This window comes from Myotis brandtii, unplaced genomic scaffold, assembly GCF_000412655.1.
Source record: "Myotis brandtii unplaced genomic scaffold, ASM41265v1 scaffold312, whole genome shotgun sequence".
Lineage (NCBI taxonomy): Eukaryota > Metazoa > Chordata > Mammalia > Chiroptera > Vespertilionidae > Myotis > Myotis brandtii.
The window spans coordinates 4,768,472-4,794,874 of NW_005361955.1; the positions used below are offsets into that span (position 1 = coordinate 4,768,472).

At 40.7% G+C, this 26,403-nt stretch overlaps 1 protein-coding gene across 3 annotated transcripts in view; it reads right to left on the bottom strand.

Annotated features, from left to right (window-relative positions):
- FANCD2 (Fanconi anemia, complementation group D2) overlaps positions 1-26,403 on the bottom strand; it is a 66,203-nt gene that overhangs the window by 4,464 nt on the left and 35,336 nt on the right. For 2 of the 3 annotated variants that reach the window (XM_014542753.1, XM_014542756.1), the window contains 23 exons: positions 24,510-24,570; positions 23,758-23,877; positions 23,047-23,120; positions 22,611-22,757; positions 22,020-22,120; positions 21,260-21,375; positions 20,150-20,258; positions 19,526-19,636; positions 18,939-19,051; positions 16,349-16,489; positions 14,771-14,887; positions 13,938-14,066; positions 13,681-13,799; positions 9,029-9,139; positions 7,652-7,782; positions 7,368-7,461; positions 6,754-6,876; positions 5,770-5,863; positions 4,465-4,536; positions 3,706-3,744; positions 2,642-2,716; positions 1,827-1,901; positions 732-878 (listed from right to left, as the gene is read on the bottom strand). In XM_014542753.1, coding sequence (XP_014398239.1) covers positions 732-878; positions 1,827-1,901; positions 2,642-2,716; positions 3,706-3,744; positions 4,465-4,536; positions 5,770-5,863; positions 6,754-6,876; positions 7,368-7,461; positions 7,652-7,782; positions 9,029-9,139; positions 13,681-13,799; positions 13,938-14,066; positions 14,771-14,887; positions 16,349-16,489; positions 18,939-19,051; positions 19,526-19,636; positions 20,150-20,258; positions 21,260-21,375; positions 22,020-22,120; positions 22,611-22,757; positions 23,047-23,120; positions 23,758-23,877; positions 24,510-24,570 — 2,419 coding nt within the window. The remainder of the gene's footprint in view (positions 1-731; positions 879-1,826; positions 1,902-2,641; positions 2,717-3,705; positions 3,745-4,464; positions 4,537-5,769; positions 5,864-6,753; positions 6,877-7,367; positions 7,462-7,651; positions 7,783-9,028; positions 9,140-13,680; positions 13,800-13,937; positions 14,067-14,770; positions 14,888-16,348; positions 16,490-18,938; positions 19,052-19,525; positions 19,637-20,149; positions 20,259-21,259; positions 21,376-22,019; positions 22,121-22,610; positions 22,758-23,046; positions 23,121-23,757; positions 23,878-24,509; positions 24,571-26,403) is intronic. The other variant, XM_014542755.1, reaches the window with a different exon arrangement.

The window sequence follows — 26,403 nt, forward strand, 5'->3', positions numbered from 1 at the left end:
AGAAGAAGGGCTTGGACCCTACTTCAAAACTGCTATAACTCCAAAGCAGTACTATAAGCAACACGAGATTTCACTCAGTCAAGACAACTGAAAGACCTTGGAAATGCTCACTTGTTAAAATTAGTCAAAGAATACTTTAAGACAGACTGGTTTAGAAAAAAAATCCAAAACAATTTTTTAAAGTTTGTCCATATACAAAAATGTTATTATGAATCTACCCTCAGTAGGACTTATAGCAGAGGTTCTCAACCTGTGGGTCGTGACCCCTTTGGGGGTCGAACGACCCTTTCACGGGGGTCACCTAAGACCATCGGAAAACACATATATAATTACATATTGTTTTTGTGATTAATCACTATGCTTTAATTATGTTCAATTTGTAACAATGAAATTGGGGGTCACCACAACATGAGGAACTGTATTAAAGGGTCGCGGCATTAGGAAGGTTGAGAACCACTGACTTGTAGGTACCTCTCTGGCTGAGGAGAGAGGTTTTATGGATCTGGCTTCTCTATATCTGAGGCCTTGTTAGTATCAATGGCTTGTTTTGGTGCCTTTGCTGGCTGGGATGAGGAGTGCAGCCTGTGACCAGGGCCCACAGGCAATATACTCTAACTTAAAGATCTAAACGGCCCAGACTTAAGAGAAAAGCACATCCTCCCTTACATACCTCCCAATGCTCTCACAAAGAAAGGGAGTAGGAGATTATCGCTGGCAGGGCCCAGGCTTACCTGCAAGTCCCGGTTTTTGAGATTACCCAGCCAGAAAGCCTCCCTGCAATTGTTGAGGATAAGCATGGCTTTTACTCTGCAAACTAACAGCTCCAGGGTCTTTTTGAGAAAAGGCACATGTTTGGTGAGTTTCATGTCCTGCTGAATCTAAATGGAAACAAATGCACCTAACTCATCCGATTACTCATCATGCTTCCACATTTCCTATACAGAAACATGCATTCCTGACATTCTGAACACTGTAGAAGAGCATAAGCCTTGCCAGTATAGGCCAGAGACATGTCCCATCAAACAGCAGTAGTTTGGCAGAGTACTTCAAGGAGAGTGGCAGTTGTCTTTCAAGCTAAGAGGGCTTTGAACACATACCACCTCTACGTTTCTCTTCATAACCTCTCGTTGACTATCAATGAACTGACCTAAAATATTCTTGAACATGTATTAATTACACTGATATTGAACAACAGATATCAATCCTGTTTAGCTCAGAGAGTTCTTAAAATTTCACTGTTCAGTACCTTCTAAAGTTAGAGCCAGGGGAGGAGGTGAGTAATAAAAACTGGATCCAATATCATTTGGTTTGCCAGTGACTGCAGAACTCTATGGCTCAGACAAAAAGAGACAATGGTTCAGCTGTAGTCTGCAAGTGGAAAAGTCCTGTAATGCTAAAATGTTCTCACAGGAGATAGATGTGTTTCTTGACAAGCAGTACAGCTGAAAAGTGCTAAGGAAGCTACTTTTAGAACCACCTCTTGTCTCCCACAGTCATTACTTACATAATTCCTCCTACCCTATGTATTTTGTAGCAGTAACACATACACCAATATTCTCTCTCTCACCAAAGAAGGAAATAGAGCTATGGAGTTTGGGTCAAATTTCAGATGCAGAAAACTCCTCTCTAGATGATTGTCCATTCTTAACCAGCACCTAAAGATTTGACCACTTTAAATAAACTGCCTTTGGGCAGATATGGTCTCAGAAATAAAGGCTCTAGACATGTAAAAAAGGAAGAAGAAACTGAAGCCTATGTATCTCCCAATCACAACTGTTGATGAAGCCAACAAGCAGGCAGGTAATGTGATCTGCTTTTCCTCTTACCTTGGAATGCCCACACAGGTGATGAAGCAGCCTTGTGTTCAACTGGAAGGTTCCCAGTAAGCTCAGAACATCTTCCTATAACCAACAAAATGCATAAGTGCCATTTGAAATACTCTCATTTCATTTTAGATGCAAGATACCCTTGCAATCAAGGGCTCCAAAAAGGATAAACCCTGGAAGTTCAACTGTATATCAATAATCATCTTAATTTGGCCCTAAATAGAAGTGCTTTCTAACTGTCCTCCCTCCTTTATTTCTGGGTTATGAGAAAGCAATCAAATTCTGTAAGAGTGTTCTAAAAAGTTCAATTTGATAAATATATGTAAGAAATCATGTTTTTATCCTATTTCACTACTCTAGCCCTGGATCTCACTTGACTAAAATAAAAACAAAAAACAAAACTCTCAAGATTATCCATTATAACAGCAAAGAGTTTATGAAATAAGTGGGTTAAAAAAAAATTATTCCTGAAAGTAGACCCAGAGAAGCACAAAAGAATAAGCAAACAACACACCGATAGAGGTCCTGGGAGTGCAGCAAAACAATAAAATCAAGCTATAGGGAACGACCACCCCCAGATCTGGAGTAGAAGAAGGAAGGTGGGTTTCAACCAGAAGGGGTCTCAGCTCAGCTTACTTTGGAATATTCCATTTAAATGGGTGACAGGTGAAGTAGACCAAAGGTGCTCAGGTAGAAGAGTGGCCCAGAACCTGGGCAAATGTACTGCCCCCATGCCCAGTCCAAGAGACACCATGCATGTATCTTCTGAACAAACTGTATAGAGAATGTTTTAGTTCTCTGCCCTCAGTTCTTACCCGGTGCTTTCTAAAACTGAAGTCTAGGAGCGGCATACACTGCTTCAGAAATACTTCCACAAAGAGACGCCCATACTGAAGAAAAAAGAAACACTGGTGATGACGCTAGCTAAGGTCTTTCACCTAAAAAGCCCCTGCCTGAAGCAACATAACATCATCCAAATACTTTATTTTTGTGCATAAAAAATAAATTGGGAGGTGTCCAAAAGGTTAATTTGGAGAATGTAGCTTAATGTAAAACTAAATGGGCCTGCTAACTATTCCCAGAATTAGGCAGATTTACCTAACTAACCTAGACACAGCTAATGGGGAGGGGCCTTGCTCACCTTAAGAATGAGGGTACAGAAGAACAGAGGGGAATCCCAGCTCCCTGGGGACAACTTACTCCCAAGAAGAAAAAAATTGGGTAGAACTAAGAAAGCACATGCCCAATAGCCAAATTTACCAATCAGATAAGTCACTCCCCCTACTCACCCATCTCCTACACTAGCATCAGGATGGAGTGAGTAAAAAGGCAGAAGCCAGGAGATAAGAATATGGTGACATCCACTTTGAAGGAACCATCAGGAATGGGGAAAAGGCATTCTCCCCATAACACTCACTAGCTCTTAACCCACTGGATATACCATCAAATCTTGGGTTACTCAATTGAGAGTTCAGAAGTTATGAGGATATCAGCTCTCACATTCAAGAAGCCACCCATAGGCGTTATTTATTTAGTTTTTAGTTATTTTTTCTTACCCATGGCTTTAAAAAGAGGAATCATGTATTCCTCCTTCCTCCCTGTTGCCTGGGAAGGAATGGCAGGGAGTGATTATTGTTCCTGAAGCCACGCCTCCTAGTTCTAAAACTTGAACCAAAAGTTTTCAAAGTCATAGGAAAATTGGTTCTCTTGTTATTCAACTAGTATAAGAAAATGTATCCACTGTTTTTTCTACACTATCATCTGTTAGCACAGATTCTGGAGACTCTGGCTTGTGAGCAAAGTATTAAGCAATTCTTCCCAGCTGATGCCCTGTCCAGAGAAGAGTAAATACCAAAGTGGGCTCTGGTCATCCTCTCACCTTCAGACAGACATGCAGAACAGGACGACTATCAAACACCTGGAGAGATGAAAGGCAAGAAACCAAAGCTGAGGTCTGCTTCATTGAGCACCCCAGCTTTTTTCTCATTGTGCAAAGCGCAACTCTGGGTATGGTAGAGAATTCTAAAATGAAGAAGGCCTGTCAACAGTTAAATTAATCACAAAGAATAAAGTAATCATCATAATTAAAGTTCAAGAAAAGGAAGAGGGGAGCAAAAAAGAACCAGTAATTGATTCCAAGTGGGATGTTAAGAAGAGGACATTATAGAGGTTCAAAACGTTGATCTGAAGCCTTAAGAAAGAGTGGATGAGGGTGGAAAGGAGAGTCCGACATGGTAAGTTCGGGGAGTAGCCTGAGCAAAATCCTTGAAGAGGTGAGAGCAGAGTGTGTGCAGGGTAATGAAGGCATTCAGGGTTGGAAGAGGGAGATAGTAGGGTATGTGGCAGATTACAGAGGACCCAAGATGTGGGGGGACTGGGGGAATGACATGTGCAAGGAGCCATTAAATAGTAAGTACTGTGGCACAGATGATAAGGAGGAAGGGAGAGAAGGAAAAAGATATCACTTGGGGAGAGAAGAAGGGGTGGTCCAGGATGGGTAGGTCCACAAGGGAAGATGACAGAGAGAGCAGGTCCCCAAGGCAGGGTAGGGAGAGGAACAGGGAGAGTCCATTTGGAAACCAGGACCCTTGTTGGTTTCTGCAGCCAGTGAGATGGGTCAAGGAGCCTCCATACTCACCTTTATCAGGTTGATGAGGATGCTGAAGTCTCGAACAGCCATGTTCCAGTAGAGGAGCTTCTCTTCATGAACCTGGGGACAGCCAAATATATAGGCACCTCTAATCACAACGAAATATTTCTCTTTCTGTATTCCTACTAATACATGGTTCTTGAATCATACAAATATTCAGAGAGATAAGCCAATTACCCTGCTAAATAGATGAGGCAACTAGTGCACCCCCCAGATGGATCTGAGGCCTGTGTATATATGACAACATCAGGATACCTTATGAGACTTTCTAATAAAATGACTCCTCTTCAGTAATATCCAGGTGGAGAAAAGCCTCTGAAATATACCTACTGGCCATCAGCTCCCTGTGGCTTCAGTGATTCCCTATGCAAGCCTGTGCTCTTAGTGGTTCCAGTTTAGTTCTGGTTAGCAGGCTACCAAGGCCCCAGACCACTGCATCTCAAACAGGCTTGTTTACCTCAAGCCGGCTCACGAGCAGCACACTGCCGGGCACATGAAGCTGCAATCAGACATTTTTTTCCCAAAGCTAGGGCCTACGGAGCAGTCCAGGCTTTTCCCCGTGCAGTAACCAGGGAAAACAGAACCCAATCATCACTTCCAATTAGAAGGAAAGGATATGAAGCCAGAAAAAAAAATCCTGGCTCTCAGTAAATCAAAGGAAATAGCTTAGGAGAAACCCAGGACCCAAGAAAGTACAGCAGGTCCTTGAGTAACGGCATTATTTTGTTGTAGCAATGGGGGGGAAATCAGTTCAAGCCAGGGCCACTTTCCGTGTGCCGTCTGCACATTTTCCTCATGTCTGAATAGGTCTTCTCCAGCACTCGTTTCCTCCCACATCCCAAAGATGTGCACATTAGCTTAACTGGAATGTCTAATGTTCCTGTCTGAGTGTGTGTGAGCCCTGATGTGGAAGAGCATCCTGTCTAGGGTGGGTTCCCTCCTTGCACCCTGAGCTGCCAGGATTGGCTCTGACCATCCTGACTCTGAACTGGTATAAGTGGATTGGAAAATAATTATCTTACTTGTTTTTATTAGTCTTTCTTAAATATATGTATAGCTCATATTCATTTCAATGTTTAATAAGTATTGTAGGTCTTTATTTAAAAGTTTGGTTTTGTGATCAGAAATATGCTGTAGAAACTGAACTCTTGTGTATACCAATTAGCCTATGGTAAAATTGGTTCAGTTATACAAAGTTTCACGTAAAGGTGTAGTTTCCAAGAACCTATCAACGATATTGAGGACTTACTGTAATCCAAAGTCTATTTCTTGGGGTGGGAGTATTTGACTCACCTGCTGAGAGTCTGCTGCTGTGCCAGCCTGAAGACCTTTGACTGTCTTCACTAGTTCAGCCATCATTACACGGAAGAAAATGACAAAGGTGTGCCTAGAAGAGGGAAAGAGCATGCATGCCCACACAATGATGCACTGGTTAGAAAGAGCTACCTGGGAAGAAGCCAAGGAACCAAATGTTATTTCCTTTCCCACCTCTCTGAATGTCCTTTCACTGGGGTTGAGTGTAAGAGGATGGGGAATTGATAAGAATTTAAAAATGAGCACAAAAAGATGGCCTCTGAAACAATGGAATTAACTTTATGAAGGGAGATAGTGTGGTGGTATAGAAAGAGCAGTGGAGAAGTGGTGAGAAAATCAAACTTTAGGTTCCTAGTTCCATATTTATTTTATTGCCCATATAAGCTTAAATAAGTTCCTCCTCTGACCTTCCTTTTCCTCATTAGTAAAACAAGATTAATGATACACCTCACAGAATCTTAAAAAGATCAACTGAGATAAAGAATGTCAAAAGTGCTTTATAAACTGTAAATATTACACAAATATAAGATAACTATTAATATTAGGAGACACAAAACCCATTAAGTGAGCCCTGGGCAGTGTGCTCAGTGGTTAGAGTGTTGCCGTGCATGGAAGGGTCGTAGGCTTGATTCCTGGTCAGGGCACATGCCAGGTTGCCAACTCAAGCCCCAGTGAGGGGCATGCAGGAGGCAGCCAATCGTTGATTCTTTCTCATTACTGATATTTCTATCTCTCACTCCCTCTCCCTTATTCTCTGAAATCAATTAAAAAAAAAAAAAAAAAATCCTTTCACATAATTAGGCTGAGAGCCCCTTAGAAAGAATGCATAATGGACATCCCATGTGTTAACTGAACCTACTACCTCTATCAGGATCAGATGAAGAGTAAGGTAGTTACTTGGAAACTACATATATTGGATAGCATGACTGTACTGAAAAGAACTGGAGGAGAGAACTCTCTTACCCAGTCAGCGTAGGGAATGTGGAAGAAGATGCATCTTTAGAAGAGTTCATCAGTTCTGGAACACCAACACCAGCAATCTCCTCTATGGCCTTCAGAACACTGTCTGTGTGCTCCAGGTAGATGCTGCATTGACAGCCACAGGAGTATGAACACATGTTACAGAATTTCTAAACCAAGATTTTTTTCTTGATCTATTACCAAGTATTAAGCTTTAAAACAACTACTAACATTAAAAATATTTTAAAATAAAGGTTCCAGAAACATGACAGGAGGCAGGAAAAAAATGTCTCAATTAAAAATACAGTTAGACACCTTGGAAGTGATGAATGTGTCTTGGATATGGTAGGCAATAAATAATTGACTTGCTGGTTAACAAAGCAGGATATAACTGCAGACTCCTCTTCCTTTTTAACTCAATAATAATAATGATAATGGAAACAGAACTAGAGGATCTTATGGTCCACCTTTCCTAAATTTTGTTAATTTCAAATCGACTTCATTGCTTCCGAGTTCTCCCTAACCAAGGTAATTTCTTAGTCTTTGCCCAGATGAGGGACCCCAACAGTGGCAAATAGAAGACTGCTTGGCTCATGGAGACGAACAGAGCATCTTACCTCAGCAAAGCATGGAGCTGGTCATTAAGAATACTGCTCTTCTCTTTTTCCCCACTTGGCCACATCCGACAGAGGAAATGTCTGGCAAGGGAAGCTGTTGGAGAAACAAGACAAAGTTATCTCATGCAGGCCAGGCTGAGGGAGACCTACCCCCACCCCCACCGCAACCCCTATGCACCAGGCCTCTAGTTTACATACAAGGTCCTAGGAAGCCCCAAGCTTACGAGCTTGAGATATTAATCCTATTTGTGAAGGGGGGGAAAAAGAGAATCTGGGTAAATCACCAATTTTTTCTTTGTTCTGAGTAGGAGTTCTAGATTTCTCCAAAATGACCATCAAAAGTCTGATGAGATAAAGAGCAGATTGGAAACTAGGAATGCTGTGATGGAAATTCTGCAAGTAATGGAAGCTTTGGCTGTAAGGGAAAAAAGCAAAATAAATAAATAAATAAATAAAGCATCACAAGTATAATCTAAATTCATGAGTTATCCAAGTCCATTTAAGTGATGGTTAATCAGAATCCTCATTTTCAGGTGCTTTAGTAGCAACCTTCTTTCCCTGTAAGAGAAAGCCAGAACAGTACAGAGTCCAATGGGTAGAATGCTGGCCTCGAAGGGGTCATGTATACAAAGATTCCCATGTACTAGTCTAGGCCATGTTTATATGTGCAACCTGGATCAATTACTTGCTCTTTAAGGCCTTAAGCAACACATTGAAAAATATTTAAATTCTGGGTTCATAGGGACAAAGCAAAAGTAAATTATAAAGCAGAGCTTTTAATAAATATACCATATATGGTCAGCTTTCAATACACTGAGGTAACGGGAGATGGGAGTCACAATTAATCCAAAATTGTAACTGACATAAAACTAAAGTCAACTTCTGATTGATTGGTGGGAAGGAGGTCAAACAAATTTAAAAGTAGTATATTTAAAATGAAATAAAGTCCTGCCTTAAAGGTAGAGATGACAAGTACTGATTGCAGATCCAGTGATGGCCTAGGGCCCAGTGGTCGGCAAACTTCGGTTCTCGAGCCACATGCGGCTCTTTGGCCCCTTGAGTGTGGCTCTTCCACAAAATACCACGTGTGGGCACGTACAGTGCGACTGAAACTTCATGCCCCATGCGCAGAAGTCGGTATTTTGTGGAAGAGCCACACTCAAGGGGCCAAAGAGCCGCAGTTTGCCGAACACTGGTAGGCTCTCAGGGGAGGTGAAAGAATGACTCAATTAACTCTGATTGAAGTTGGGATAGGAGGCTGGGAGCAATGCCCCTTAGATCTCCTCAGCTCCCTCCTCCACTGCCTAGCCCTCAACCTAGGCTCTTTTTCTGCCAAGTTTGGGGAAAGGATACAGGCAATCAGTGACAACTAGCGGCTACCTAATTACCCAACCCTACTGGGAGACAGAGCAGGTCTCAGGATAGTCAAGAATTGACTGTAGATGGTCAGTGCTGTCGTCATTACCTGAAAATACAAACTTTATATGATGAAAGATACATGAAGATTTAGAATGATTTGTTCAGCAGTGTATAATGCTTCAGGATTTATCTGAATACTCTATCAATTTCCCTCTCTACCAAGAGACACCCAAGTTATTTTCAAGAAATCTTGTTCCTAGGAGTGTCCTGGGAAACTCTCTGGGATATGTAGTTGGACCCACCTAAGCAGTTGCTCCAAGGACTGGTCACGCTCTCTCGGCTTCAGTCGTTTAGAAAGGACCTGGAGGGCTGAGTACAGTAAATTCTGATTTTCAGCTTGAAAAAATCCACTCCTAAGGGAAAGTCAAGGTAAGATGGTTTAACTTAGTTTTAGTAAGATTGCTTGGACAGCATTTGAAGATCCTAGCCTCTAGTCTGTACTACCAGTAAGTTAACAGAAGAAAAAGCAGAACTAAAGTACTGAAAGTAGTAAAGAGCCAAATTCAGACAGCTCTGTGTATCAGACTAGAAGTTGAAATGTACCTAAAACAGTCTTTCCATCAAAACCTAACAGTTCACCTAGGTTTAATTTCAAGGGAAAATGCTCTCCTCATTCCCTACATTTTAGACTTAAGTCTTAGTCTTCTCTAAACAAACAAACAAACCACCAGGAATAATTTTGTCAAATTGTGAAATCAATGTCTAATCCAGTGGTTCTCAATCTGTGGGTCGCGACCCCTTTGGCAGTCGAACGACCCTTTCACAGGGGTCGCCTAAGACCATCCTGCATATCAGATATTTACATTACGATTCATAACAGTAGCAACATTACAGTTATGAAGTAGCAACGAAAATAATTTTATGGTTGGGTCACAACATGAGGAACTGTATTTAAAGGGCCAGAAGGTTGAGAACCACGGGTTTAATCCATAATAGGTACTCAATAAAGAACTTATTCCTTCTCCAAGTCTTAACTATTCTATCTTCAGATTATCTTTCCTCTGGTCCCTTTCTTTCCAAGCCAAGGCCATCACTCTTGGCCAGGTCCTTATCATCACACGCCTAGATCATGGCGACACCTTTTGACTGGCCTTTTTACATTCCTTTCTAGTCACACTGAACAATCCTGCCAAAAGGATTTTCCTACAACACTGCTTTCATTATATCATGGTGTGATCATAAAACTCCAAAACTGCTTCCCTGGACAACTTTCAAGTTCTTCTGCCTAATCTTCAAGGCCTAGCACATTCTGACTCCCTAGATCTGCTCCTCTAGAAAAATGTTCACATCACCAGTGACAGTCAGTCTTTCTTCCTTTCAACAAGTATATTCTGAGGGCCTATTATAGGTCAGGTTCTTTTTTCTTTGGACAGCTTTATTGAGGTATAATAATTGCCATACAATAAATTGCATGTATTCAAAACATTTAATTTACCAGTTGACTTACATATAATCCCATGAAGCCATCATCACAATGAATAATGAACATATCCATTACTGCCAAAACTTTCCTTATATTCGTTTGTAAACCATCCCTCCCTCCATTCTCCCGCCCAATGCTAAGCAACCACTGACCTGTCTTCTGTCACAATAACATGCTTTTTCTAGACTTTCATATAAATGGACTCAAATAACACATACTCTTATGGTCTTTCTTTTTTTCATAGATTTCAGAGAGAGAAAGGGAAATGGAGAGAAAGATGGAAACATCAATGATGAGAATCATTAATCATATGCCTCCTACATGCCCCCTACAGGGGCTCGAGCTGGCAACCCAAGGATGCGTCCTGAGAGGGAATCAAACCGTAACCTCCTGGTTCACGGGTCGACGCTCAACCAATGAGCCACACCGGCTGGGCTCTTATGGTCTTGCTTTTAATTCAGTATAATTCTTTTTTCTTCCATATTGTTGTATGTAGTATTCCACCATAGGGATATACCATAGTTTGTTTATCCATTCACTGATTAATGGACATAGAGTGGTTTCTAGTTTGGAGCTATTACAAATGAAGCTGCTATAAACACTTGTGCACAAGACTTTGTGTGGACATATGCTCCTATTTCTCTTTGGTAAATACCTAAGAATGAAATGGATGGATTGTATGGTAGGTGTATGTCTAACTTTTTATTTTTTAATTTTTTATTTATTGATTTGAGAGACAGAGAGGGGGAGACAGGGGAAAGAAAGGCGAGGGACAGAGAGAGAGAAACATTGATTTGTTGTTCCACATATCCATGCACTCACTGGCTGCTTCTTGTATGTGCCCTGATGGGAGAGTGAACCCTCAATCCTGGAGTATCAGGAGGATGCTCTGACCAACTGAGCTACCTGTCCAAGGCTAACTTCTTTTTTTTTTTTTAAATATTTTTTCATTGTTTTCAGGGAAGAAGGAAGGGGGAGAGAGAGATACAAACATCAATGATGACAGAGAATCATTAATTGGCTGCCTCCTGCACGTCCCCCACCCCCAGGGGATCGAACCCGCAACCTGGGCATGTGCCCTTGATGAGAATTGAACCCGGGACCCTTCAGTCCGCAGGCTGACGCTCTATCCACCAAGCCAAACCAGCTGGGGCTCCAGGGGTAACTTCTTCTTTATTATTTTTTTATTTTTATTGATTTCAGAGGAGAGAGAGTTAGAAACATTAATGATGAGAGAGAATCATTGATTGGCTGCCTCCTGCATGACTCCTACTGAGGATCGAGCCCCCAACTGGGCATGTGACCTTGACTGGAATCGAGGCCGGGACCCTTGAGTCCACAGCCGACGCTCTATCCACTGAGCCAAACCGACTAGGGCCAGGGCTAACTTCTTAAGGAACTGAAAGTTTTTTTAAAAGTGGGTGTACCACCCTGGCTGGTATTTCTCAGTGGTAGAGCATTAGCCCATGCACTGAAGAATTTCGGGTTTGATTCCCAGTCAAGGGGAAGTACCATGGTTGTGAGTTTGACTCCTAGCTCCAGTGGGGGGTGTGTGTGGGAGGCAACCAATTGATTTCTTACATCAATGTTTCTCTCTCTCCCTCCATCCCCATTCCTCCCTCTCTAAAAAAAACAATGGGAAAAATATCCTCAGGTGAGGATTAAAAAAGAAAAAAGGTACACCTTTTTAATTTAACCATGCAATGATTTTTAATTGTATTTCCTAAATAATTAATGCTATTAAACATCTTTGCATGTGTTTATTTGCCATAAGTATATTTCCATGATGAAGCATCTATTCAAATCTTTATCAGGCTCTGTTCTTAAGTATTGAGGATACAACAATGACTGGTCTTAGCCCTCAAAAAACTCACAATCCAGAAGGGAAGATGAATGAACAAGTAATTATAACAAGTAATAAGTTTCATCGTAAGAGAATACCAGAGTAATAGAAGAGAACTGGGGGGTCAGAGAGGCAGGAAGGAGGCTTACCTGGCCTAGGGGTCAGAGAAGATGCCTGAGGAAGTGAATGCTTTTCGAACTCAGAAAAATCTGAGTTAGAAATGAATGAGGATCAAGAAATGTGGGGATCCTGGTAGAAGGATGAGAATGTGTGAAGCCTTCCAGATGAAAGCTATATGGGGTATAAGACAAGTAGAATAGCAGTCAGATAATAAAAGGTCTTAGAATCTAGGTAAGAGTTTGAACTCAAGAAAAATCTAAGGGGGTCCTAGCTGGGTAGCTCAGTTGGTTGGAGCATCATCCTGATATGCCAAAGTTGAGGGTTTGATCTCCGATCAGGGCACATACAAGAAGCAACCAATGAATGAAAAAACAAGTGGAATAACAAATCAATGTTTCTCTCTCTCCTGTCTCTCTAAAAATCAATCAATAAGTAATAATAAAAAGTAAAATCTAAGGGCAATCAGAAACAAAAGTTGGGACAGGGTAAGACTGGGTTTGCATTGGGAAGATTACTCTGACTGCTGTGTAAAGAAAGGATCATGGGAGGGCACCTGGAGGCAGAGAGACCAAATGTGAAACTAATCTAGTCCAGGTGAGAGATGATGGGAGTCTGAAAACAGTGGAGAATGAGATGGCTATTAAGATGCTATTTAGAACATAAAACAACAGGATTTTGTGATCAGATGTGGGAGAGAAAAAATATGGACAGTAAAGGAAGGCACAAAGAATAGCTTCTGGTTTCTGCCTGAGAAAGCTGGTGGTGCCATTTACCTAGCCAGGCAAAGCTGAAAGAGCGCTGGTAAAGATGAAACACTTCATTTTGGATGTGATGAGTATGAGGTGTTAAAGACACATCTAAGAGTGTTGCGTAGGCAGTTGAATATAAGTGCCTGTAGCTCAGAAGACAAATTTTAGCACAAATTTAAGCTTGGGTGAGATTGCCCAGGAAACTTATTAATGAGGACAGGGGAGTAAGGGCCCAGCCCTGAGGAACAAAAGCATTTAAAGACCACAATTCCCTCATTTCTCCTTTCACCCAGTCTGTGCCTTCCCCAGAGGCCATCTACCCTTCAAGGGCCAGATGAAGTCCCATTGCTTCCATGAAGGCACCCACAAATACCCCAGCTCCAACTGTGCTCAGTTCTTTACCACATAATCTGGAATTTATCCAGAGCTTGTTTAATGACAACTTTTTAAGTAACAATCTCTCCAGTGTTATTACAAAAAGTTTGCCCCTACAAACTCAGCTAAGAATCTGATGGTCAAATTGGCTAGCCAAAAGCAAGTCATATAATTTTCAAATAAGTAAATAATAGCAATAAGATACAGAGGATGCAAGATCAAATAAAATGATGCAGACAAAAGCACTCCAAAAATAAAGTATCATATTTACCTCCGTTTTTGGAGCCTTTTTCTTCTTTTCTATACCTCAGTTTCTTGGTGACTGTCAAGTAAAGCAAGTACATACTGGATTGTCTCTACCTTTCATACCTGCCACATACTCACCAAGCAAAAAGCCCATGAAAAATCTGCAGTAGCCTCTGATAACAGGAAGACATTAGGCGGTACTCCTGAGCTTGCATTCCTGGACCATCAACTACACTGTGATTCTCAGCTGGTAAGCACTAAAAGGAAAAAATGCTTTTAGGACAGTTGCTTCAGCAATTGCCCTCATTTTCTTTCAATATTTCTTAACCAAAAATGAAGTATCTTGTTAACTTAGTAATTTCTAAGTCTCCATAATAATAAGATAGGCTTCTGACCTGAAAATAGTTGTGAATGTTCTCCAGATGGTTACACATTGGGGTCAGCAGTTGAATAATACAATGAACAATTTCTTGGCCAGTTCTCTGTTGGACATGTGACAATCCAATATTCTGGTTTCCTTTACCCTATAATAAATTCAGAGTTACTGGGAAGAAACTGCTGGATAGCTTCCCTGAAATTAAAAGCTCACTATGGGGTTAGTTAAGCCTATGCCACCAGGTAGCGTGGATAAACAACTTAACTGCTTGCCTGAGACTCTATTCTGAAAGAAGGATCTTTGTCATCAAATAACAAAGATATTGGCTTCTATAGAGTACAACTACTGTTTGAGAAGTATAGACCCATAATTACTAATGAGATAAAGCTCACACAGAAATAGAAATAATTTAGGCTGATAAGAATATAGAGCAAATAATAAGTACAAACAAGAAAGGACCAAGTAACTGGGTGTGTTAATGCTTAAATGTTTACACCTAAAATTTTCACATTTTGTTGTTTGCACCACCCAATTGCTTCACCAGATGCTATGGCACATTTGTATGGGCATGGGCTTAGTTTGGGAGGCTGTTAAAACCAAAACCCAAGTACAGAAGAGGATTCAGAAATGCTTGGGCACTTAGAAATATACTTCCCTGTTTTGGGTGGCTTTTTGTTTTCTGTTTCAGAGTTTCTTTCTACACAAGGTGAATATGGTCTGGCAATGAGGCTGCCACCATGCTACCCAGTGACCCAAACATTATGCCAAAGAAAATGCTAACTTATTCATTACTAAGACCTACTTGTTTTCAAGTCCACTAAAGTCAGGGCCTGTGCTTCTGCCTATACTTACCTTGAGGAAGGGGACTCTCCTGGCAACAGAAGGTGTCAGCATATTCTCCACCTTGTGGGAGAGATCTTCCAGCAAGAAAAGCAGCTCAGGGGGCTGAAGTTGCACAACTTCTGTAGCCTATCACAAGGAATAAGGAAAGAATAACTACAACCATGTCCTAGCCATCTACTTAGGGGAGCACATTTTTATGTTTAGTCTTCCCAATGGATGAAGAACCTGACCATTACTAAAAAGGGGGGAAATTTCCCCGACCTCAAATAAATAAATAAATGGCTGTTGTGCTATGTTAACAAATCAAACAGTCAAGCATTTCTGAAGTAAAAGAAAATTTCAAATGATCAAAATAAAATTTTAATAGGTAGTATAGTTTTGGAAGACATAATTTTTCTCTAGAAATAAATGCCTCTGTGCATCTTTTCAGCAGTGGACCCGAGGTACATTTCCTAAGTACCCTAAGATAAAAAAATGACTAATTCAAGGGAATTTTACTTTTCTCTGTTCATTAAATAATTCTTTCATATTCTTTCTCCTAATGTTTTGCTGTTAACTCTGGGCAGGATCTCTATAAGTGTAGTACATTTCCAGAAACAGAATTGGTGAAATACATTACTCCAAATTGTTCACTCAGTATACATTTATGGCAAATCTCCAAGTACAAGCTATGTAGAAAGATTGAAGGGAGTGGGGGGTGGGGGGGGGGGAAATACTGTAAATAATTCTTTCATATTCTTTCTCCTAATGTTTTGCTGTTAACTCTGGGCAGGATCTCTATAAGTGTAGTACATTTCCAGAAACAGAATTGGTGAAATACATTACTCCAAATTGTTCACTCAGTATACATTTATGGCAAATCTCCAAGTACAAGCTATGTAGAAAGATTGAAGGGAGTGGGGGGTGGGGGGGGGGGGAAATACTGTCTCTATTCTGAAGGAGCTTACTCTCTTATAAAAATATGCTATTTCTCAATTTACTAAACCTGGAGAACCTCTACTCTGGTGAAATCCCACATCAAAAATTAGCTTTTCTGTGAAAATGTCCTCCATTTCCAACTTCCTCATAAATACCATTCTCTCCTCAGTTTCATTGGTACTCAGTTCAGTTCAGACCATCAACATAGCACATAGTGCTAGTTATGGCTACTTCCTTTATTAGATTATGAACTACCTGAAGGCAAACATCATGTGGTATGAACTACTTTAGTGCCAATGTCTGGATGATTGGCAAATACAGAAAGTGTTGATAAGCATCTCATGGATGCAGATCAAATGTCATGAAAATAGCACTGACCTCTATAAATCAAGACAGAGCTACTCTACAAAAGTAATCTAAACAGCTTATAGTTAGTAACTAAGATAAGATCACCTCATTAGCATGATCTTTTATAAGGTCTAGCACATTGTAAAAAACTTAAAACTTGTAAACATCAAGATGACTATTCATCATTACTTTCACATGTAAAGGCTTTGGAAGCCAGAGTCCAACTTTTCTCAATGTCATGGTGTTCTTTTTGAAATAAGATTAGAGCTGAGGCGCTTTCTGAACGAAGATTAATTATGGGATCTCATCGCTGTCACTTACTTCAGTGTGCATTTCAGTATCTAAGATGAACTTGGTCAGAAGCCCACAACGCAGAATACAGAAGACCTCCATGTCCAGCTCTCGGAATAATAAATGGTGATTCTGTAGTGACACTGTCTTTTCTTCTTTCCCTTTGAACTCCTAGGGAGAAAGTAGCAGCAACCAACAGAATAAATGAGGATTCTACTTAGTCTAATTTTTAATGAAGATTGTGAAGTGCAATCATGCATTTAACTTATGCAAAAAGTTCATTTTCATTGTATCACCAATTTCCTTTCACCAAAGTCTCTAAATATTCCTAAGACAGAGCACCTAATTTATATTGGGATATACATCACACATCAAGGTTCTTGATTGTTTTCTACTTAGAGATGAACTATTAGACAGATCAAGGCATTATGGTGTAGTACAGAAAACTATGAGCTTAATGGTCAGAAAGATTTGACGCCGAAACCGGTTTGGCTCAGTGGATAGAGCGTCGGACTGCGGACTGAAGGGTCCCAGGTTCGATTCCGGTCAAGGGCATGTACCTGGGTTGCGGGCACATCCCCAGTAGGAGATGTGCAGGAGGCAGCTGATCGATGTTTCTCTCTCATCGATGTTTCTAACTCTCTCTCTCCCTTCCTCTCCGTAAAAAATCAATAAAATATATTAAAAAAAAAAAAAAAGAGAGAAAGATTTGACTTTTTCAAACTGATGGTTGCCAGATGGGGCGGGGGTAGGGAGTAGGGAAAGATGGGTGAAAAAGGTGAAAGAAATTAAGTACAAACTGCCAGTTATAAAAATAGTCATGGGGATGTGAAGTACAGCATAGGAATATAGTCAATAATATTATAATAACTATGCATTATAGTGTCAAACGGGCACTAGACTTATTGGGGTGATCACTTCATAAGGTATATAAATGTCTATTTTGTACACCTGGAACTAATATAATTTTGTATGTCACCTGTAACTGGAAAATAAATTAATTTTTTAAAAAATATATTTGTATTGATTTCAGAGAGGAAGGGAAAGGAAGAGCGAGAGAGAAACATCAATGAGAGGGAATCATTGATCTGCTGCCTCTTGCATGCCCCCTACTGGGGACCGAGCCCGCAACCCGGGCATGTGCCCTTGACTGGAATTGAACCCAGGACCCTTGAGTCCGCAGGCCAAGGCTCTATCCAATAAGCCAAACCAGCCAGGGCATAAATTAATTTTTAAAAAAATGTTTTAATTGATGTTAGGGAGAGAGCAAAAGATAGAAACATCTATGTTGTTCAATTGGCTGCTTTCTGCATGCCCCCTGCTGAGGATCAAGCCTGAAATCAGGGCATATGCCCTGACTGGGGGATAGAACTGGTGACCTCTTAATACATGGGTTGCTGCTCAACCACTGAGCAACACCAACCGGGCTAAATTTTAAAAAAAAATTTTTAAATATATTTTTATTGAATTCAGAGAGGAAGGGAGAGGGAGATAGAAACATCAATGATGCGAGAGAATCATTGATTGGCCTCTTGCACGCCCTCCCCCCTGCACTGGGGATCGAGCCCACAACCCGGGCATGTGCCCTCGACTGGAATTGAACATGGAACCTTTTAGTCCACAGGTTGACACTCTATCCACTGAGCCAAGCCAGCTAGGTCTAAATTAAATTTTTTAAAACAAGATTTTACTTCAAGCCCTTGAGCAAGCACCTATCAACCATGTGACCTTGGCTAAGTCACTTACCCTCTCTGGGTCTTAGTTTTCTCATGTATTAAATTTGAATATGATTACTAACCTTGGATTTTTTTTCTAACCTTGGATTTTTAAAAAATATATTTTTACTTATTTCAGAGAGGAAGAGAGAGGGAGAAAGAGAGATAGAAGCATCAATGACGAGAGAGAATCATTGGTCGGCTGCTTCCTGCATGCCCCACAATGGGAATCAAGCCCGAAACCTGGTTCTTAAGTCGATGCTCAGCCACTCAGCCAAGCCGACTAGGCCTAATCTTGAATTTTTAGGATTAGAGGAATCAATTATACATAATAAATACTTAATAAACATGGCTTCTCAGCTTTTGGCTAAGATCAAGTGTAATACTCAATAAACAGTAGCTAAGAAACAGAAATAATTAGGATCCATGTGGTTCAGGCAATATCACAAACACATGAAATCCACTTTGTGAGTGGTAGAGTTATAGGAAAAGGGAACTACTGTTTATTAAGTACCAGAAACTGTACAAAGTATTTCATGTTATCTCAATTTATCAAGAAGTTGACAATCTGGGATTGAAAAGGGGAAAGAAGCTAAAAGGTGTACATTTACAACCATGCCTACAGACAGAAGCTGATAATTACAAGGAAGAATTCAAAATACTGCTAGGATGCAAAAAATGGAATAAAATAATCAAGAAAATAATTAGAAAAACAAGGTGGTAGTGATAAGAACTTGGAGTCTAATGTGAACTCTGCTACTGACAGGGACACTGTAAGGCCTACAGAAGCTTGTTTGCCTCTCCTTTCCCTAATATTTCTCTGTGAAATGCAGACAATAAAGCTGGCCCTCTGTTAATCTCACTGGGCAGTCACACACCTTCATGGATATGCATCATTCCAATACCTTTTCCAGCTGGCCTCTATTAGATGGTGTAGGGTCGCATTCTGAACCATCCTCCTTTGAAATCATGTCATGGGAGGATGTTTTGTTCCCACCTGCTTTTCGATTCCTTCTTCCTTATGTTTCAAAAAGAGAAAAGTGAGTCAAGGAATCAATAATCATGCTTACTAAATATCACTGCCTTTAGCAAACAACCTACTAAAGACTCCTTAGCGGCATAGGAGGTAAATTTTAAAGAACACTGATTTCAGAGAGGAAGGGAGGGAGAGATAGAAACATCAATGACAAGAAAGAATCATTGATCAACTGCCTCCTGCAGGTCCCCCACTAGGGATTGAGCCCACAATGCTGGCATGTGCCAGGATCAGGAATTGAAACGTGACCTCCTGGTTCATAGTTCGATGCTCAACCACTAAGCCACGCCAGCTGGGTCAGAGGAGGTAATTTTATAACCCCACACTATAGTTCATTATAAATGCTAAAGAAAGGATTCAATTACATAATCTCTCCAATACTGATGCCTTAATGCATATAACCTCTTAGGTCAATTCAATGTGACTCATACGAGACAATAAGATGTAAGAACTTACCTGTAATTCCTTGTTTTTTTATTTTTGCTGAAAATACAGTGCTGGCATGAGGTGTTACAGCTAAAGTTTCCAAGTCAAAGGCTCCAAGGGGAGGACTACAGTCTGGGGTGGCTGAAATAGAAAGCAGGCAGAAACTCAATATATAACAACCATATACCACTGTTAGACTGGGAATGCTAATTACCCAATTGGCTAAAAACTAGTTTCTAGAACTACCAAGCATGGCCAACTTCCTACAAGATGCATTCAAGTCATCTGGCTGTTTAGGCATAGGAAAATTGCCATAGATAACTTAGGAAGCTCCATGTTTTCCCCACAGAACCAAGCTAACACTTTAAAAAGACAAGTTTACTTAATGGTCAGAGGTATTATGAACTTTCAGCTCTACTCCTGGTTCATAACTATGTTTAGGAAGTCAAAGGGCACTACAACTTACTAGTTGACCTCCAAAGAAGTAAAGTAACCTAACCAATGTTTTATATTTTTTTAAGCAGAAAGAGCTCTTGGCAATAATGATGGAAGGAAAATGGACACACTCATTGCTATCATTGAGCCTGGCTTAAAAGCTAACTTCTTTATCTCCTCACTGCTCTCCAAGTAGGGCTACCAGGATATTTCCCTTACCTGCCAAGTATTTTTCCAGGATTCCCTGTAGCTCTACAATGTGCTTTAACCGGGTGAGCACCTTTCCCTTCATCTCAGGTGACATTTGCTGGCAAAAGGCATTTACAACCTGCAAAGGTAAAAATTATATTCTCATACTTTGAACTGTTCAGATTTTAACCTTGTTCATCCAGAGCTAAGATGCCATTCAGCGGCAGGATCTGTAAGTTTAGTCTGTAATGTAAAAAGTACTCTCAGCAAAATGCTGTAGAGGGAAAAGCCCTGGGTTAATACATAAGACCTGACTCTTAATCCTAGTTCTATTTATTACAAGTTAAATGACAAGGCAGAATAGCACAGTGGCTAGAGAGCATACACTTTGGTGAAACAAGTCTTATTCCACTACTTACTAGTTGTGTGACCCTGGCCAAATCTTTAACCTTTCTGAGCTTTTATTTCTTCAACAATAAAATAGGAATGCAGTTGTTATATGAATTAAATGAGTCCAGCATTTGGCATGGTAGAGTGCTTGATAAATTTTAATGACCAAATTCTCTGTACCCACAATTCCATATGTATTAAAAGAGGATAATACTCATTGGTGCCTATGTCATAATATAATTGTGAGGATAAGAAGAGATAGAGATATTATGCATGAGAAAGGAGATGTAGATATAAAATGATACCATAATTTTCATCATTTCACTTTCCTTATATTTCATATTATTGTGCAATTCATTAAGCACAAATATGTTCTAAAAGAAGGGGGAAACTCATTCAATTGATCTCACTGATTTGAAACATTAGGTGTGTACTTAACCAAGGATAAACAGTATTTTTTCACAGTGAAGAAGATGACATTATTCCAGGCAGAAGTAAAAATACTATGAGAAAGGGTTGGAGGTAGTAAAGCATAGGCAACATTAAGTGAATTCTAGTATTTTCATTTGGCTGCATCAGAAGATACATATAATTGGGGATGGGGGTGGGGAGAGATACACACAGCGAGAGAAATACACTGAGGTTAGTGCCTGGTAGACTTTTTAGGGCATCTTGTGGGAATCAAGAAAATAGTTTCCTTTTGAAACTAACTACAGATAATAGGTGAACTGTTCTAAAAACTCTGCTCACCTCTCGGAACCAATTGAGAGTAAGACATATGAGTGAACATATGAATGAACGTTCTTTATCAGACATGGATTCCAGCCTCTCTCCAGGCTCCAGGTCAGTGAGCAATATAGGACAATCTGAAAGAAAACAGACTTTTTACTCCCTTTGGTTCAAGTCAACAGAACCTGGATGCTGCCCCTAAAGCTAACTCTCCTTCTATGTAGTTTCCCATTTAACTTGTATGTGAAGATCAAGTCCCCAAATACTTCCATATTAGCAGCAGTCAACAAATATGATAAAGAAGTATTAGCAACAACTATAGAAGCAAAGACCAGAAAGTAATATGAAACTATGATAACAATTGATTGTTAGCATGTTGGGAGTCTGATATGTATTATTTTGTCTTTGGAACTCTGTTATTACTGCTATACTATTCTGCGAAGTTAGAAAATTTGCCCTAACCAGTGTGGCTCAGTGGATGGAGCGTTGGCCTGCAGACTGAAAGGTCCCAGGTTCGATTCTGGTCAAGGGCATGTACCTTGGTTGCAGGCACATCCCCAATAGGAGGTGTGCAGGAGGCAGCTGATCGATGTTTCTCTCATCGATGTTTCTAACTCTCTATCCCTCTCCTTTCCTCTCTGTAAAAAAATCAAATATATTTTTTTAAAAAAAGAAAAAGAAAGAGAATTCCTCCCCCAAACACCATATACTGGTCTGCCCCTTCCCTAAGTTTACCAAAGAAAGGTCACAAAGAGGACAGGTTGATAACTTTGTCCTATACCTAACAAACCATCAATCTCCTCCAAGTTTCCATTATGTTGTTTCTCCACACATAGTCTCAGTAACCGGAAATAGGGAGCTAGGCACATCGGAGAGACCAACCTGGGAAGGAAAAATCCATTTCCATATCAGACTTTACAGGCATATTAGTTCACATTTATGGGGAGCCCAAACTTATAATAAAAGAAATTTTGCCCAAAATAACTGTCTACTTTTAAGAACATATGACAAGGAACTTAATGGATGCACAGCAGATACATAATGAGCCGAATTGGAGGAAGGCAGAGGTGAGTAGAATGAATGCCATGTGTTAGGAAGGAGGGAGTGAAAATAGCAGAGGTAGACAATTATGTCCCTGGGAGGGAAACAGAAACAAAAATAGCCTCACAGAAACCTGCTGGCTGTCACGAGGCAATGCAAATTCCAACTAAAAGGTGCAAGAGGAAAACAAAGATTCTGCTAACCCATCCAAATATTACCTGTCTTTGGAGAAACCCTTTTCAATTAAGTTCCCCAAAGATTGCAAGAACTGTGGAATTCCTGTGAACATTCAAAACATCAGCAGAGGTTTTAGAAAAGAAAGTGTACTGACTTGTGGTCTGATTCCTGTGAAGTCCTTCTACCCTCATCTTCTGCAAAGTCCTGAGAGAACAGCAGTGGCAGGAGGTTGATAGCGATCCCATCTTGACTATTGTATTCTTCTAGTCCATAGAGAGCTTTCACAGGAAATGGATAGTTACTGTGGAGAGAAACCAGAATCTGATGCCTCAATTCAAGGGTATACAAGTCTATAGGGGAAACCACTAGAACAAATCAATCTCCCTATTATGAGGAGAAATGAGAAACAGGATAAAGGATAAAGTAGGGAAACATTTTGCAATTCTGGAGCCAGGGGTGCTGGGTTTGGGATGAAAGAAGTTGTGGGAATAGGCTAGATTTGGCTGAGGTCAAGGGCATTCTGATATCTGTACTAGCTACTGACAATTTATTCACCAGTATAATCAAATCAGGGAGTAAATAGTACTTACCCTTTTGGAACAGCACACAAGTCAACCACAAAGGCATCTTGAAAATCGTTAAAGATGGTTTGCCCAACCCATTCCTTCAGGAAACAAACAAAAGAGGCTGTGTAGCCCATGGTGTACGTGCAGTGGAGCCCTAGATAAACTATTGACCTTTCTAAGCCTCAATTTCCTCATTTCTAAAAAGGAAATAACAATACTTCATTATTATGAAGTTGAGAAGACGTAATGCATGAAAAGTGCTTAACACACTGCCTGGCAACTATCAACATCAACACTATCAACACCTCATGCTTACTATTCTTATGTGAAGAAGGCCTCAGAGAAGAGGTCTGGGGCAGGGGAGTCAGAACAGCCTTCCCACTTAGAGCTCATAGGATAATTTAGTTTTGCAGCACAACAGAGAGAGGGATTGAAGAACGTGTAGTAAAGCAGAACTCATGCTTTGTTGCTTTAAGAAAAGATACCTGGGCCCTCGCCGGTCTGGCTCAGTGGATAAAGCGCCAGCCTGCGGACTGAAGGGTCCCTGGTTGATTCCAGTCAAGGGCACATATCCAGATTGTGGGCTCAATCCCCAGTAGGGGGTGTGCAGAGGGCAGCCCATCAATGGTTCTCTCTAGCATTAATGTTTCCATCTCTGTCTCCCTCTCCCTTCCTCTCTGAAATCAATAAAAATATATTAAAAAAAGGAAAAAGAAAAAGATAACTTGGCCTTACCAGGACTTTTGGAGCCAGCTTTACTATTTGAATCATGTTGGCAAATTCATCATAGTACAGTACAGAGGCCTGAGGAGACTGCTTACTACAGGAATGAACCAACTGCAACAAGGAGGTCACCTGGAGCATCCGAAGACAAAGAATGGTTCAGCCCTTGAGCTGCCACTGCTTCCCTAAAACCATTCACCCCACTTAGTTTTTTCCCTTTCCAATTTCACTGGCAAAGTGCTTATTACCTCTCACCTCAGGTTTTCCTGAGCATCTGAACCAGTCTGTCTTTGTCTAATCTCACCTCTTTTCCAATCCACAAGACACGGAGCCATTTGTTTTTCTAAAGCAAAGCTTGGATTATGCCATTTCTAGGCTAAGAAACCCTTAAGGACTACCTCTGAGAAAAAAATTAAAATGTTTTGATTCACATTCAAAGTCTTGCTTACTATCTCCAATATAGCTTTCTCTCCAACTCTCCAATTACACATTGACTATGCTCTGATCAATCCGCTATTCTTCAAACACGGCCCATCTTTATTGCTCTCAGGGAATTCACGATTTAATTAGGGAGATTAGACAGATGCAGAAATAAATGCAACGCAAGCCAGTAGATTCTAAGTGCCACAAGAGTGGTACAAATCTCTTTGAGTTCTGAAAAACATATATTGAAAAAACCAGAACACTTTCTGATAAACTGACAGTAACCAGAATCAATTCCTCAATTTCTCATAAACATATCCAATTACATTACAATAACTCACCTGTGTGTACTGTTCATTGCTCAGATCTGCTTTCCCTTGGATCAAACTTGAAAATCTACTTCTAAAAAGAAGAAATTTTAGCTTCACTTTTGTAATATTTTGTAATAACCGGCAATTAAGTTTAAGAATCTCACCTTCCCTGAGATGAGGGTAATGACAAAAATAAATGAAGGGCCCTAGCCGGTTTGGCTCAATGGATAGAGTGTTGGCTCGAGGACTGAAGGGTCCCAGGTTGCAGGCTCAATCCCCCTGACCCTGGTCGGGGTGCATGTGGGAGGCAACGAATCAATGTGTGTCTCTCACATTGATGTTTCTCTCTCTCTGTCTCTCCCCCTCCTTCTACACTCTCTAAAAATCAATGAAAAAAATATCCTCAAGTGAGGATTAACAAACAAAAAAAAGTGCATAAAGGGACAGAGCAGTATTTATTTAGGTCACACAAAATGTGGATTAGAACAAACAATGGCTATCTTATATTTTTAAAAAAATGTTTTTTATTGATTTTGGAGAGAGGTGCACAGCAGAATGAGCTAAATTGGAGGAAGGCAGAGGTGTGTGTTTATTGATCTCTCCAAAATGTTTCTCTCTTTCTCCCTCTCCCTTCCTCTCTAAAGTCAATAAAAACATATTTGAAAGTAAATACTATTATCTTTATTTCACAGATGTGAGAATACAAAAGCACAGAGAGGAAATGTAACTTGCCTAAGATTATTCAGCTAATAAAAAATAGAGCTAGTATTCGACCCCAAGCAAACAGTATAGCTCTGGAAAATGAACCAGTACACTATTCAGCCTCTACAAATTACTAATGCTGATTCTAAGGATGTCTTTTGAGGTCTCAGGAATTCCTGACAAATCATTTCCAGGGATCATGAACTGAACTCCAATGTCATTTTGCAGTGGCAATATCTTATCAAGCCCCAAATCAAATGTTCCTTTAGATGCTACAATTGTGGCATCAAAGTGCAGGGGGGAAGAGGGCACCCATAGAAAGACTTTGTGTTAAACATCATGTCCCAGACAAGAATAACAGCAATGAAGAAACCTATATTGTCTAGTGCCCAGACAGAGCAGATACAGAAAAATGCACCCCAGGAGAATCAGGATTTCCCTTTTGTAGAAACATTTCTAGAACTTTATTTCTTGGCAATCCCTAGTTTTTAACCATCAGATTGCAATGACATGATCACAATTCTGTAAAAATTATATGTGGCATATACAGTCAAGATTGGAAGAGAATGCCCTAGCTGGTTTGGCTCAGTGGATAGAGTGTTGGCCTGTAGACTGAAGGGGTCAAGGGTTCAATTCTGGTCAAGGGCACATGCCTGGGTTGCAGGCTTGATCCCCAGTGAGGGGTGTGCAGGAGGCAGTCAATCAGTCAATTCTCATCATTGATGTTTCTATCTCTCTCTCCCTCTCCCTTCCTCTCTGAAATTAATAAAAAAAAAAATATATATATATATATACATACACACACTAGAGGCCTGGTGCACAAAAATTTGTGCACTTGCGGGGGTCCCTCAGCCCGGCCTATGCCCTCTTGCAGTCTGGGACCCCTCGGGGGATGTCCACCTGCTGGCTTAGGCCCGTACCCTGGGGGATCAGACCCAAGCTGGCAGTCAGACATCCCTCTGGCAGCCCGGCAGCCCTCGGGGGATGTCCACTTACCAGCGGGGAGAAGACCTAAGCTGCAGTTGGACATCCTTAGTGCTGCTGAGGAGGCGGGAGAGGCTCCTGCCACCACCGCTGTGCTGGCAGCCATCAGCCTGGCTTGTGGCTGAGCAGAGCTCCCCCTGTGGGAGCGCACTGACCACCAGGGGGCAGCTCCTGCATTGAGCATCTGCCTCCTGGTGGTCAGTGTGTATCATAGTGACCAGTCATTCCCAGTCATTCT